The sequence below is a fragment of the Oncorhynchus nerka genome, linkage group LG7 (genome assembly GCF_034236695.1).
Source record: "Oncorhynchus nerka isolate Pitt River linkage group LG7, Oner_Uvic_2.0, whole genome shotgun sequence".
NCBI classification, from domain to species: domain Eukaryota; kingdom Metazoa; phylum Chordata; class Actinopteri; order Salmoniformes; family Salmonidae; genus Oncorhynchus; species Oncorhynchus nerka.
The window spans coordinates 17,113,185-17,127,517 of record NC_088402.1 but is presented as its reverse complement, the minus strand read 5'-3'; the positions used below and the strand labels follow the sequence as shown (position 1 = coordinate 17,127,517).

At 45.0% G+C, this 14,333-nt stretch overlaps 1 protein-coding gene across 4 annotated transcripts in view; it reads right to left on the bottom strand.

Annotated features, from left to right (window-relative positions):
* The window catches only part of LOC115119920 (collagen alpha-1(XVI) chain-like), a 165,296-nt gene that overhangs the window by 127,994 nt on the left and 22,969 nt on the right, over nt 1-14,333 (bottom strand). For all 4 annotated transcript variants that reach the window (XM_065020260.1, XM_065020262.1, XM_065020263.1 and 1 more), the window contains exons 3-4: nt 9,972-10,040; nt 9,734-9,851 (exon numbers count right to left, since the gene is read on the bottom strand). In XM_065020260.1, coding sequence (XP_064876332.1) covers nt 9,734-9,851; nt 9,972-10,040 — 187 coding nt within the window. The remainder of the gene's footprint in view (nt 1-9,733; nt 9,852-9,971; nt 10,041-14,333) is intronic.

The following is a 14,333-nucleotide window of genomic DNA, read 5'->3' as shown; positions in this document are numbered from 1 at the left end:
AAACAAGACTCCCTAAATGGTATCAGCATATCGATTGCGCAACCAGGGCTGGTAAAACCTTGGATCATTACTATTCTATCTTCCGCGACGCATATAAGGCCCTCCCCCGCCCTCCTTTCGGAAAAGCTGTCGTTCTCAACTAACATCAAGGCGGTGGCCCGTTCCTGTAGGTTCATGCTCTACAACATCCGCAGAGTACGACCCTGCCTCACACAGGAAGCGGCGCAGGTCCTAATCCAGGCACTTGTCATCTCCCGTCTGGATTACTGCAACTCGCTGTTGGCTGGGCTCCCTGCCTGTGCCATTAAACCCCTACAACTCATCCAGAACGCCGCAGCCCGTCTGGTGTTCAACCTTCCCAAGTTCTCTCACGTCACCCCGCTCCTCCGCTCCCTCCACTGGCTTCCAGTTGAAGCTCGCATCCGCTACAAGACCATGGTGCTTGCCTACGGAGCTGTGAGGGGAACGGCACCTCAGTACCTCCAGGCTCTGATCAGGCCCTACACCCAAACAAGGGCACTGCGTTCATCCACCTCTGGCCTGCTCGCCTCCCTACCACTGAGGAAGTACAGTTCCCGCTCAGCCCAGTCAAAACTGTTCGCTGCTCTGGCCCCCCAATGGTGGAACAAACTCCCTCACGACGCCAGGACAGCGGAGTCAATCACCACCTTCCGGAGACACCTGAAACCCCACCTCTTTAAGGAATACCTAGGATAGGATAAAGTAATCCCTCTCACCCCCCCTCCCCCTGAAAAGATTTAGATGCACTACTGTTCCACTGGAGGTCATAAGGTGAATGCACCAATTTGTAAGTCGCTCTGGATAAGAGCGTCTGCTAAATGACTTAAATGTGTTAAATGTTAAAAGCTGACCACGACTCCATTTTGTTGCTCCCTGCCTACAGACAGAAACTAAAACAAGAAGCTCCCACACTCAGGTCTAATTCCACGCTTCAAGACTGCTTTGATCACGCGGGCTGGGATATGTTCCGTATTGCGTCAGACAACAACATTGACGAATACGTTGATTCGGTGAGCGAGTTCGTTAGAAAGTGTATTGATGATGTCATTCCCATAGCAACGATTAAAACATTCCCAAACCAGAAACCGTGGATTGATGGCAGCATTCGCGTGAAACTGAAAGTGCGAACCACTGCTTTTAACCAGGGAAAGGTGACCGGAAACATGACCGAATACAAACAGTGTAGCTATTCCCTCCGCAAGGCAATCAAACAAGCTAAGCGTCATGATAGAGACAAAGTATTTTTTTATTTTATTTTTATTTCACCTTTATTTAATTAGGGACAGGCCTGAATACTGCCCCTTCTGGAGGAATTCGGCACCCATATAAACCATGATACATTTTTGTCAAAAGTTGCTAATATATGCATATAAAAATTGTTATCGAATAGGAAACACTCTAAAGCTTATAAAACCGTTTAAATTTTGTCTCTAGCTAAAGCAGAAGTCTCAGGGCATGCATTCTCCCAAAGTCTCTCTTGTAATGTGAAAAGTTGCCATCACTTTGACGTCATCGTATACACACTTCCCAAACAGCTATAACCATGGAAACAGTTTCTACGTCTTCAGCGTGAAGCCTGCTTTCGATGAGGCGTGTAACTGTGAGAATCGCGCGCTCACGAGACGTTCAGCGTGCCCAAACGTCCCGGTGACGCAAAAAAAAAGTTTCACCAATGGGAGCTGGGAAATTTCTCTCTCTTTCTCTCAGGACGAACTGAACAACGTGTGCTTATCTGTTCGCCCTCACGATTGCTGTAGACCTTTATAACATGCTAAGGCTTAATTATAAACATAGTTTGACAAGTTTACTCGAAATATAATGTATACTTTCGACGTTTTGGTGCGCATCCACTTGAAATTTGCATACATTTCGACCGAAAAGTGTCTAGTTTGAGAACGGAAAGACACAGACTTGAAAACTGAACGCTAACTTGGTGAGTATTAACCCTTCCACGTCTTCTGAAGCAAGAACAGCCATGGTAAGGGAATATTTACGTCTTCATTTTGGGTTTCTGTCGACTCCATGATAGAGGAGTCAGTATGCTAAATGAGAGCGCCGACTCTCTATTATAGCCTAGTAAACGCCAAATGTAACGTTAAAAATAATTGTAACATAGCAATTGCATTTAGAAGAAGTTTATCTTGCCATACATATGTAAAACATGCATATTTAGTCAAAGTTTATGATGTGTATTCCTTGTTAGCTGACGTTATCTGCCGGAGCTATTTATTTCTCCTGACATTGCAGTAGCATTTTTTGAACGATGCATAATTGTAAACAGAGATTTATGGATATATATTGCATATTATTGAAAAAAAAATGAATGTACTGTGTAACATGTTATATTACTGTCATCTGATGAAGATTTCAAAAGGTTAGTGAAATGATTTTTCTTTTAATCCTGCGTTTGTTGATTGCATATTTTTTCCTACTTGGCTAAGCTAATGAGGTATGTATGCAGTGGTGGTTGGACATAAATATGTGCTATGTTTTCGCCGTAAAACATTTTAGAAATCTGACTTGCTGGGTAGATAAATAACTTCTTTATCTTTCATTTGAGCCATTTTTCAAGCGATTCTGTGGAGGTTAAATATTTTTAGGATTATTTCTTGCGTTCCCTGCGCCACATTACAGCTCAGGGGGGGTGGGGTGAGTTCCCAAAGGGGAACTAGTAGCTCTAACAGGTAGGCTAGTTGAGAACAAGTTCTCATTTGCAACTGCCAAGATAAAGCATAGCAGTGTGAACAGACAACACAGAGTTACACATGGAGTAAACAATTAACAAGTCAATAACACAGTAGAAAAAAAGGGGCAGTCTATATACAATGTGTGCAAAAGGCATGAGGAGGTAGGCGAATAATTACAATTTTGCAGATTAACACTGGAGTGATAAATGATCAGATGGTCATGTACAGGTAGAGATATTGGTGTGCAAAAGAGCAGAAAAGTAAATAAATAAAAACAGTATAAAAACAGTATGGGAATGAGGTAGGTGAAAATGGGTGGTCTATTTACCAATAGACTATGTACAGCTGCAGCGATCGGTTAGCTGCTCAGATAGCTGATGTTTGAAGTTGGTGAGGGAGATAAAAGTCTCCAACTTCAGCGATTTTTGCAGTTCGTTCCAGTCACAGGCAGCAGAGTACTGGAACGAAAGGCGGCCAAATGAGGTGTTGGCTTTAGGGATGATCAGTGAGATACACCTGCTGGAGCGCGTGCTACGGATCGTGACCAGTGAACGGAGATAAGGCGGAGCTTTACCTAGCATGGACTTGTAGATGACCTGGAGCCAGTGGGTCTGGCGACGAATACGTAGCGAGGGCCAGCCGACTAGAGCATACAAGTCGCAGTGGTGGGTGGTATAAGGTGCTTTAGTGACAAAACGGATGGCACTGTGATAGACTGCATCCAGTTTGCTGAGTAGAGTGTTGGAAGCCATTTTGTAGATGACATCGCCGAAGTCGAGGATCGGTAGGATAGTCAGTTTTACTAGGGTAAGCTTGGCGGCGTGAGTGAAGGAGGCTTTGTTGCGGAATAGAAAGCCGACTCTTGATTTGATTTTCGATTGGAGATGTTTGATATGAGTCTGGAAGGAGAGTTTGCAGTCTAGCCAGACACCTAGGTACTTATAGATGTCCACATATTCAAGGTCGGAACCATCCAGGGTGGTGATGCTAGTCGGGCATGTGGGTGCAGGCAGCGATCGGTTGAAAAGCATGCATTTGGTTTTACTAGCGTTTAAGAGCAGTTGGAGGCCACGGAAGGAGTGCTGTATGGCATTGAAGCTCGTTTGGAGGTTAGATAGCACAGTGTCCAATGACGGGCCGAAAGTATATAGAATGGTGTCGTCTGCGTAGAGGTGGATCAGGGAATCGCCCGCAGCAAGAGCAACATCATTGATATATACAGAGAAAAGAGTCGGCCCGAGAATTGAACCCTGTGGCACCCCCATAGAGACTGCCAGAGGACCGGACAGCATGCCCTCCGATTTGACACACTGAACTCTGTCTGCAAAGTAATTGGTGAACCAGGCAAGGCAGTCATCCGAAAAACCGAGGCTACCGAGTCTGCCGATAAGAATATGGTGATTGACAGAGTCGAAAGCCTTGGCAAGGTCGATGAAGACGGCTGCACAGTACTGTCTTTTATCGATGGCGGTTATGATATCGTTTAGTACCTTGAGTGTGGCTGAGGTGCACCCGTGACCGGCTCGGAAACCAGATTGCACAGCAGAGAAGGTACGGTGGGATTCGAGATGGTCAGTGACCTGTTTGTTGACTTGGCTTTCGAGTATAGTCACGGCTCAGACACAAGAGGTATGTGGCAGGGTCTACAGTCAATCAAAGATTACAAAGAGAAAACCAGCCCCGTCACGGACCAGGATGTCTTGCTCCCAGGCAGACTAAATAACTTTTTTGCCCGCTTTGAGGACAATACAGTGCCACTGACACGGCCCGCAACCAAAACCTGCGGACTCTCCTTCACTGCAGCCGACGTGAGGAAAACATTTAAAAGTGTTAACCCTCGCAAGGCTGCAGGCTCAGACGGCATCCCCAGCCGTGCCCTCAGAGCATGCGCAGACCAGCTGGCTGGTGTGTTTACGGACATATTCAATCAATCCTTATCCCAGTCTGCTGTTCCCACATGCTTCAAGAGGGCCACCATTGTTCCTGTTCCCAAGAAAGCTAAGATGACTGAGCTAAACGACTACCACCCCGTAGCACTCACTTCCGTCATCATGAAGTGCTTTGAGAGACTAGTCAAGGATCATATCACCTCCACCCTACCTGACACCCTAGACCCACTCCAATTTGCTTACCGCCCAAATAGGTCCACAGACGATGCAATCTCAACCACACTGCACACTGCCCTAACCCATCTGGACAAGAGGAATACCTATGTGAGAATGCTGTTCATCGACTACAGCTCAGCATTTAACATCATAGTACCCTCCAAACTCGTCATCAAGCTCAGACCCTGGGTCTCGACCCCGCCCTGTACAACTGGGTACTGGACTTCCTGACAGGCCGCCCCCAGGTGGTGAGGGTAGGTAACAACATCTCCACCCTGCTGATCCTCAACACTGGGGCCCCACAAGGGTGCGTTCTGAGCCCTCTCCTTGTACTCCCTTTTCACCCACGCCATGCACGCCTCCAACTCAATCATCAACTTTGCAGACGACACTACAGTGGTAGGCTTGATTACCAACAACGACGAGACGGCCTACAGGGAAAAGGTGAGGGCCCTCAGAGTGTGGTGTCAGGAAAATAACTTCACACTCAATGGTAGAGGTAGAGGTAAAGGCAGGTATTGGTAGAGGTAGAGGTAGAGACAGAGTTGAGAGAAGGTAGAGGTAGAGACAGAGTTGAGAGAAGGTAGAGGTAAAGGCAGGGGTTGGTAGAGGTAGAGGTAGAGGTAAAGGCAGAGGTAGAGGTAGAAGTAGAGACAGAGTTGAGAGAAGGTAGAGGTAGTGGTGAGAGGGGTTGTAACAGAGTCATTCCAAAAGCCAACATCTGTGTTTCACTCCCTCTCACCCTTGACCTGAAGTTTTACTAGTTTAACAACAAACACACATGCATTTTAGGACACACAAATTCACACACGCACGCAAAAACATATGCAAACACACACATACAAATACTGGTAGAAAAAAATACACTAACACACTTGCACACACACACATGCTTGTGCACACACAGACAGAAACACAAATCAATCAGACAGATTCAGACTTCCCCCAGCGGAAGTTACACACTGCTGTTCACCTCATCAAAGATGGAGAGAGAGAGAGAGAGAGAGAGAGAGATAAAGACAAGAGCGAGAGAGAGAGAGGGAGGGAGATAAAGACAAGAGAGAGAGAGGGAGAGAGAGAGAGAGAGATAAAGACAGGAGAGAGAGAGAGAGATAAAGACAAGAGCGAGAGAGAGAGAGAGATAAAGACAGGAGAGAGAAAGAGAGAGAGAGAGAGAGAGAGAGAGAGAGAGAGAGAGAGAGAGACAGTAAAATAAAGAAAGAAAGAGGTTAGGTTCCAGGTACAACCCTTTTGGTTTCTATCCAGAACCCTCTGTGGAAAGGGTTCTACATGGAACCCAACCTTGAACCAAAAACGGTTCTTCAAAGTGTTCTATGGGGACAGCTGAAGAACCCTTTTAAGTTCTAGGTAGACCCTTTATTTAAGAGTGTAGGTCTACTTTCATCACGCTCCTATCAAACTCTTACTAGGAATTATGTCATGACATTTTAAAAGATGGAGGAACAGTGGAGCTGTGCCAGTCTGAGCGACACACACACACACACACACACACACACACACACACACACAGCCACGTATACAAAGTGTTTTAAATTTTAAATCAGAGGGGAGGAATCTGCTCACAGACAGCCTCTTATCCTTCACTTTATTTATGTGGGAGGGGAGAGAGAGGGAGAAAAAGAAGAAAAGCAGATGTTTCCATATGTATGTATTTATTTAGAGAGGGATGAGGGGGAAGAATGAGAGAGAGAGAGAGAGAGAGAGAGAGAGGGGGAGAGAGAGAGGGAGAAAAAGAAGAAAAGCAGATGTTTCCATATGTATGTATTTATTTAGAGAGGGATGAGGTGGAAGAATGAGAGAGAGAGAGAGGGATGAGGGGGAAGACGGAGAGAGAGAGAGAGAGAGAGAGAGAGAGAGAGAGAGAGAGAGAGAGAAAAAAAAAGAAAAGCAGATGTTTCCATATGTATGTATTTATTTAGAGAGGGATGAGGGGGAAGAATGAGAGAGAGAGAGAGGGGTGAGGGGGAAGAATGAGAGAGAGAGAGAGGGATGAGGGGGAAGAATGAGAGAGAGAGAGAGAGAGAGAGAGAGAGAGAGAGAGAGAGAGAGAGAGGGAGAAAAATAAGAAAAGCAGATGTTTCCATATGTATGTATTTATTTAGAGAGGGATGCGGGGGAAGAATGAGAGAGAGAGAGAGGGATGAGGGGGAAGAATGAGAGAGAGAGAGAGAGAGAGAGAGAGAGAGAGAGAGAGAGAGAGAGAGAGAGATGATTGTTTATTTCACCCTTGTATATTATCTACCTCACTTGCTTTGGCAATGTTAGCATATGTTTTCCCGTGCCAATGAAGCCCCTTGAATTGAATTGAATTGAGTGAGAGAGAAAATAACACTCAAGTGTTGTCTGAAGAAAGTGTGTTTACATAAGAGAACTTTCCATCTCACAACCAACAGTATTATGACTCCTAGTGCAATCAGATCAGATACATATATGTTTATTGTCACATACACAGGATAGGAGCAGTGAAGTGTGTTGTTTTATAGGGTAAGCTATATTAGTACAGTGCCAAAGTACCACATGAAAAACTCCCAAAAGGAAAAAGTCTCTTCATTGTATTGGGATCGAAACAGCCTGAGGATGTTTCTCTTGGCAGTCAAAGCTACTGATTTCCTGACCTGCTAAATTCTGTCTGTATATCCAGAGTGACTCAAGACATTATTAACGCTGTGACACATTGAGCACACAACGTCTGCTCTAAAATTACGTGCAGGGGGAGATATACTGTACTAGTCAAGAGTTTGGACACACATACTCATTCAAGGGTTTTTCTTTATTGTTACTATTTTATACATTGTAGAATAATAGTGAAGACATCAACACTATGAAATAACACATATGGAATCATGTAGTAAGCAAAAAAAAGTGTTAAACAAATCAAAATCTATTTTAGATTTGAGATTCTTCAAAGTAGCCACCCTTTGCCTTGATGACAGCTTTGCACACTTTTATTTAACCTTTATTTTACTACATAAAGGTATGCTTACTCTGCTGGCATCTTGACCCAGTTTATGCCCTCATTTGCAATGCAAACCATAACGAATTACTATGGGAATAAATGGAAGAGGCAAGTGGAAGGGGGGAAAAGTAATGAACTTCTCTGTCGGCCCTGGAGGGCTTGTGAAAACATGTTCACCAGGGCTATTAGCAGGACAATAGACACGATGTGGTCCCAAAAACACCTCTCTGGCATAGGGTCCAGCATATCTCTTGATGATGATCGGGCTCGGGCCGATTCCGGTGTGAGTTATCTGGCCTAAATGTTTTACTTGGGTCTCGGCGGATTGGGGCTACTCTCTGGCAGATGATTACACGGGCTGCTTTATATAATTAACAGTTCATTATTTATTTATTTTTTCCATATTCTCTCACTGTTTCTGTGATCAAAACATAAAATGAACATTTAAATGAAATACTTTAAGAGTCCTGCTTAAGTAGTATTTTAGTATTTTGATACTTTGTGCAAGGCAATTGATCAGCATTAAAACCTTTGTGGATGGAGCCTCCTGAGTGGCGCAGTGGTCTAAGACACTGCATCGCAGTGCAACCTGCATTGCTACAGATGCTGGTTCCAGCCATGACCGGGAGACCCATGAGGCGAAGCACAAATGGCCCAGCGTCATCTGGGTTAGGGGAGGGCTTGGCCCTCTTAAAACAGGGAGAGAAAATAAGCGTAGTGTGGTTGTGAAATTTTGAATGAAGTGTTTGGTTTTGCAAGAGATGTGTGACGTTTTGCATGTTGTGTGTGTAGAGTCTACAGAAAAGGAGCCATAGTTTCAGAAATCATGTGGAAGCAATTGAAATCATGTGGAAGCAATTGTCAAAAACGGTCAATAACGTGCCATAGAATCCTGCAGCAGTCTGCAAGGTGCGCTGCAGTATGACGCTACTTTTACAAGAACAACAACTGTACCTAGGGGGACCAGGGTACTAGGGGGACCAGGGTACTAGGGGGACCAGGGTACTAGGGGGACCAGGGTACTAGGGGGGACCAGGGTACCAGGGGGACCAGGGTACTAGGGGGACCAGGGTACTAGGGGGACCAGGGTACTAGGGGGACCAGGGTACCAGGGGGACCAGGGTACTAGGGGGACCAGGGTACCTAGGGGGACCAGGGTACTAGGGGGGACCAGGGTACCTAGGGGGACCAGGGTACCTAGGGGGACCAGGGTACTAGGGGGACCAGGGTACTAGGGGGGACCAGGGTACCTAGGGGGGACCAGGGTACTAGGGGGGACCAGGGTACTAGGGGGGACCAGGGTACCAGGGGGGACCAGGGTACTAGGGGGGACCAGGGTACCAGGGGGGACTTCACCCCAGAGCCAACACTGTTAAGGTTGCCATATGTGTATTTACACACAGATTAGCCACAGCAAACGTTGGTTTCACAGACATACTGTTCAAACAGCGTCCACCTCCACTCACACACTAAGTGACGGGGAAAGAGAGAGAGACAGAGATGTAGTGATGGAGGGATGAGGACATACAGTGCTCTCTGTGGAGCTGAAGAGATGGGAAAAGAGAGAGTAGGAGGGTAATGAGAGAGTGAGAGACAGAGATGTAGTGATGGAGGGATGAGGACATACAGTGCTCTCTGTGGAACTGAAGAGATGGGAAAAGAGAGAGTAGGAGGGTAATGAGAGAGAGAGAGAGACAGAGATGTAGTGATGGAGGGATGAGGACATACAGTGCTCTCTGTGGAGCTGAAGAGATGGGAAAAGAGAGAGAGCTGGAGGGAGAGAGAGAGATACAGACAGACAGACAGACAGACAGACAGACAGACAGACAGACAGACAGACAGACAGACAGGCACATAACGAGAGAGAGAGAGAGAGAGAGAGAGAGAGAGAGAGAGAGAGAGAGAGAGAGGGTGGTAGTAATGTTAGAGGGATGAGGACCTACTCTGTGGGGTGAATGAGTGCTGTCTTGCCCAGTCGGAGGATAACAGGCCCTCGGGGGTTACGGATTTTCTTGATTGAAGGAGTCTTGAGCAGGGAGAAGCGCCGCACCAGATTGTAACCTGCATCACATCCATCACAACATGAATCCCCAGGCAAGGCAGATTAATCAGAGAGGAGCCCCAGTAGATCACAAAGGATCAACAAATGAAGTAGTACTGTATTGTGTGTGTGTTATTTACCTGTGATGTTGTGTCTGGCAGTCTGAGGGAACTTCCAGTCATCTACCTGTTGGGAGGGGCATCGTACTTCTGGAGAGAGAGGATGAGAGAGAGGAGAGTAAAAAAAGGGATGAACAGAACAAAATACTGTACATACAGTTCAATAGATGCACGTCAAAATACACATGAAGAACAAGTAAATGAATGAATGGAAACAGAGCGTGGTAAAAACATGATATAACAACACATCCTCTGTCCAGTGTCTGTGTTCTTTTGCCCATCTTAATCTTTTATTTTTATTGGCCAGTTTGAGATATGGCTTTTTCTATGCAACTCTGCTTAGAAGGCCAGCATCCCAGAGTCAAATCTTTACTGTTGACATTGAGACTGGTGTTTTGTGGGTACTATTTTACGAAGCTGCCAGTTGAGGACTTGTGAGGCTTCTGTTTCTCAAACTAGACACTCTAATGCACTTGTCCTCTTGCTCAGTTGTGCACCGGGGCCTCCCACTCCTCTTTCTATTCTGGTTAGAGACAGTTTGCACTGTTCTGTGAAGGGTGTAGTACATAGCGCTGTACGAGATCCTTGGCAATTTCTCGCATGGAATAGCCTTCATTTCTCAGAACGAGAATAGACTGATGAGTTTCAGAAGAAAATGATTTGTTTCTGACCATTTCGAGCCTGTAATCGAGCCCACAAATAGTCTAAAGAAGGGCAGATTTATTGCTTCTTTAATCAGAACAACAGTTTTCAGCTGTGCTAACATAATTGCAAAAGGGTTTTCTAATGATCAGTTAGCCTTTTAAAATGATAAACTTGAATTAGCTAACACAACGTGCCATTGGAACACAGGAGTGATGGTTGCTGCTAATGGGCCTCTGAATGCCTATGTAGATATTCCATGAAAAATCAGCCATTTCCAGCAACAATAGTCATTTACAACATTAACAATGTCTACACTGTACTTCTGGTCAATTTGTTATTTTAATGGACAAAAAATGTGCTTTTCTATCAAAAACAAGGACATTTCTAAGTGACCCCAAACATTTGAAAGGTAGTGTATATACAGTGGCTTGCGAAAGTATTCAACCCCTTTGGCATTGTTCCTATATTGTTGCCTTGCAACTTGGAATTAAAATATATTTTTGGGGTGTTTGTATCATTTGATTTACACAACATGCCTACCTCTTTGAAGATGCTAAATCTTTTTTTATTGTGGAACAAACCAGAAATAAGACAAAAAAACTGAAAACTTGAGAGTGCATAACTATTCACCCCCCCAAAGTCAATACTTTGTAGAGCCACCTTTTGCAGCAATTACAGATGCATGTCTCTTGGGGTATGTCTCTATAAGCTTGGCACATCTAGCCCCTGAGATTTTTGCCCATGCTTCAAGGCAAAACTGCTCCGACTCCTTCAAGTTGGATGGGTTCCGCTGGTGTACAGCGATCTTTAAGTCATACCACAGATTCTCAATTGGATTGAGGTCTGGGCTTTGACTAGGCCATTACAAGACATTTAAATGTTTCCCCTTAAACCACTGAAGTGTTGCTTTAGCAGTATGCTTAGGGTCATTGTCCTGCTGGAAGTCTCAAATCTCTGGAAGACTGAAACAGGTTTCCCTCAACAATTTCTCTGTATTTAGCGTCATCCATCATTCCTTCAATTCTGACTAGTTTCCCAGTCCCTGTCGATTAAAATGCTGCCACCACCATGCTTCACAGTGTGAATGGTGTTCTCGGGGTGATGAGAGGTGTTGGGTTTGCGCTAGACATAGCATTTTACTTGATGGCCAAAAAGCTCAATATGTTTGGAGAGTCTCCCACATGCCTTTTGGCGAACACCAAATGTGTTTGGTTATTTTTTTCTTTAGCGCAATGTCTTTTTTCTGGTCACTCTTCTGTAAAGCCCAGCTCTGTGGAGTGTACGGCATAAAGTGGTCCTATGGACAGATACTCCAGTCTCCGCTGTGGAGCTTTGCAGCTCCTTCAGTGTTATCTTTGGTCTCTTTGCCTGGTCCATGAGTTTTGGTGGGCGGCCTTCTCTTGGCAGGTTTGTTGTGTTGCCATATTCTCAAACATTTTTAATAATGGATTTAATGGTGCTCCGTGGGATGTTCAAAGTTTCTTATCTTTTTTTAATAATCCAACCCTGATCTTTAATTCTCCACAACTTTATCCATGACCTGTTTGGAGAGCTCCTCGGTCTTCATGGTGTCGCTTGTTTGGTGGTGCCCCTTGCTTAGTGGTGTTGCAGACTCTGAGGACTTTCAGAACAGGTGTATATATATTGAGATCATGTGACAGATCATGTGACACTTAGATTGCACACATGTGGACATTATTTAACTAATTATGTTACTTCTGAAGGTAATTGGTTGCACCAGTTCTTATTTAGGGGCTTCATAGCAAAGTGGGTGAATACATATACAAGCACCTCTTTTTCATTTATTTATTTTAAGTATTTTGTTTTATTTCACTTCACCAATTTGGACTATTTTGTGTATGTCTATTACATGAAATCCAAAAATAAAAGTCTATTTAAATGACAGGTTGCAATGCAACAACATAGGAAAAATGCCAAGGGGAATGAAGACTTTTGCAAGGCACTGTAACCCCTCACTCTGTACCCCCCTCCTATCCCTCTTCTACCCCCTCCTAGAACAAAAGTTGGGAAAGAGGCAAAATGCCAAGAGGAGGATGAGGCAGGGGGAGAATGGCAGACTTAGAGACAGGGAAGAAAAGTGACAGATGAAAGGAAGAGGAGAGAGAGAGGGAGGAGAAAGAACAAAAATAAGTACTAGATGTTAAGAAAAGAAGGAGGAGAGAGGTGGAGAAAGTTATCGCTGGAGGACATGTTGCCATCTTTGTACATACTAAAGATCCAATGCGCTCAATACCACTGAAGAAGAAGACTATATGGCTGACTCCAAGGCACTCAAACCAGATCCGTATTGTCCAGCCACTGACAACTGTTTGCAGTTTGTGATAGCAACAGTTGCTGGATTACCTTAAACCAGCTGAGACTCTATTCCTATTCCAAAATTCCCAGGTTTTCCAACAATCCCAGTTTAAAATCAGAAAGGAATAAGCAAGAGATCTGGAATCCTCCAACCAGGGTTTCTTGAAAAAGATTCTTAGGAATGTTACCTGAATTTTGCAACCACAAAGGACCATGTAGCACACCATACTGTTAGAGCTCTAGATCCTGCTACTATTCCAAACATCAAGGACCCTGTCTGTCTGTCTGTCTGTCTGTCTGTCTGTCTGTCTGTCTGTCTGTCTGTCTGTCTGTCTGTCTGTCTGTCTGTCTGTCTGTCTGTCTGTCTGTCTGTCTGTCTGTCTGTCTGTCTCAGTCTGCACTGCAGCTGTCTCGGTTGTGGCTGCGCTCCATTGAAGCAGGCTGTTTCTGTTGCTTTTTCTGTTCCCTGTTCCCTAGAGCTTGGCAGCATGGTTTATTACGGGCAGGGATGGAAGGGTGCTCGGAGCAGCGGAGAGAAGGCGGAAGAAGGAGGAGAGGAGTATGGGAATTCTCTGCTTTATAAGGTGGCATTCCACTGTAATTGGACTGGGCTGCAGATCAGTGGGAGGGTTGGTTGTGCACACATAGATACACATAAACACACACACATTTACAAGTACATTCAAGGGTGCATGCACGCACACACACACACACACACACACACACACACACACACACACACACACACACACACACACACACACACACACACACACACACACACACACACACACACACGCGCGCACAAACAACCCTCATTTTTGGACAAGGAGATCAGTGGGATCAAGGAGAAAGTTGGTTCTGCCAGTAGCACTGCTGGTACCACTTAAAGTGCATAGTGGGAGCAGAGGTGCACACTGGGTAATGTAGAAATGACGTGATAGGGTGAACAATTAGATGTAGTGCAAGGGAGAAGGAGAAAGAGATAGATGTTTGAGAGAGAGAGAGAGAGAGAGAGAGAGAGAGAGAGAGAGAGAGAGACTAATAGACGAAGGAAACCAGAGTTAGGGTGGGGGGAGAGGGAGAGAGAAAGGAGGGAACATTCCTGGTAGTTTTCCAGAGACAAAGAGTGGGAGAGGGGAGATGGAGATGAGTGGAAACATTTGAAGATTTGAGGTCACATGTTTTTCCTTAGATTTTAAAGCCCCCTTTTAACATCATTGGTCCCTCTCAGTTACAGCACACACACAAACATACACAGGAGCCCTCCCCCCACATTTTCCTTATGATCATCACATTGCAGTGCACGATAGGCCGGAAAAGTCCATGATAGAGGATACACCCCTCCCACATTTTGCATTAACATTTCCTGGGTGGAACTAATACAGTTCTGAATGCTGGAGCTTCTCTGTGCGTGGTCCC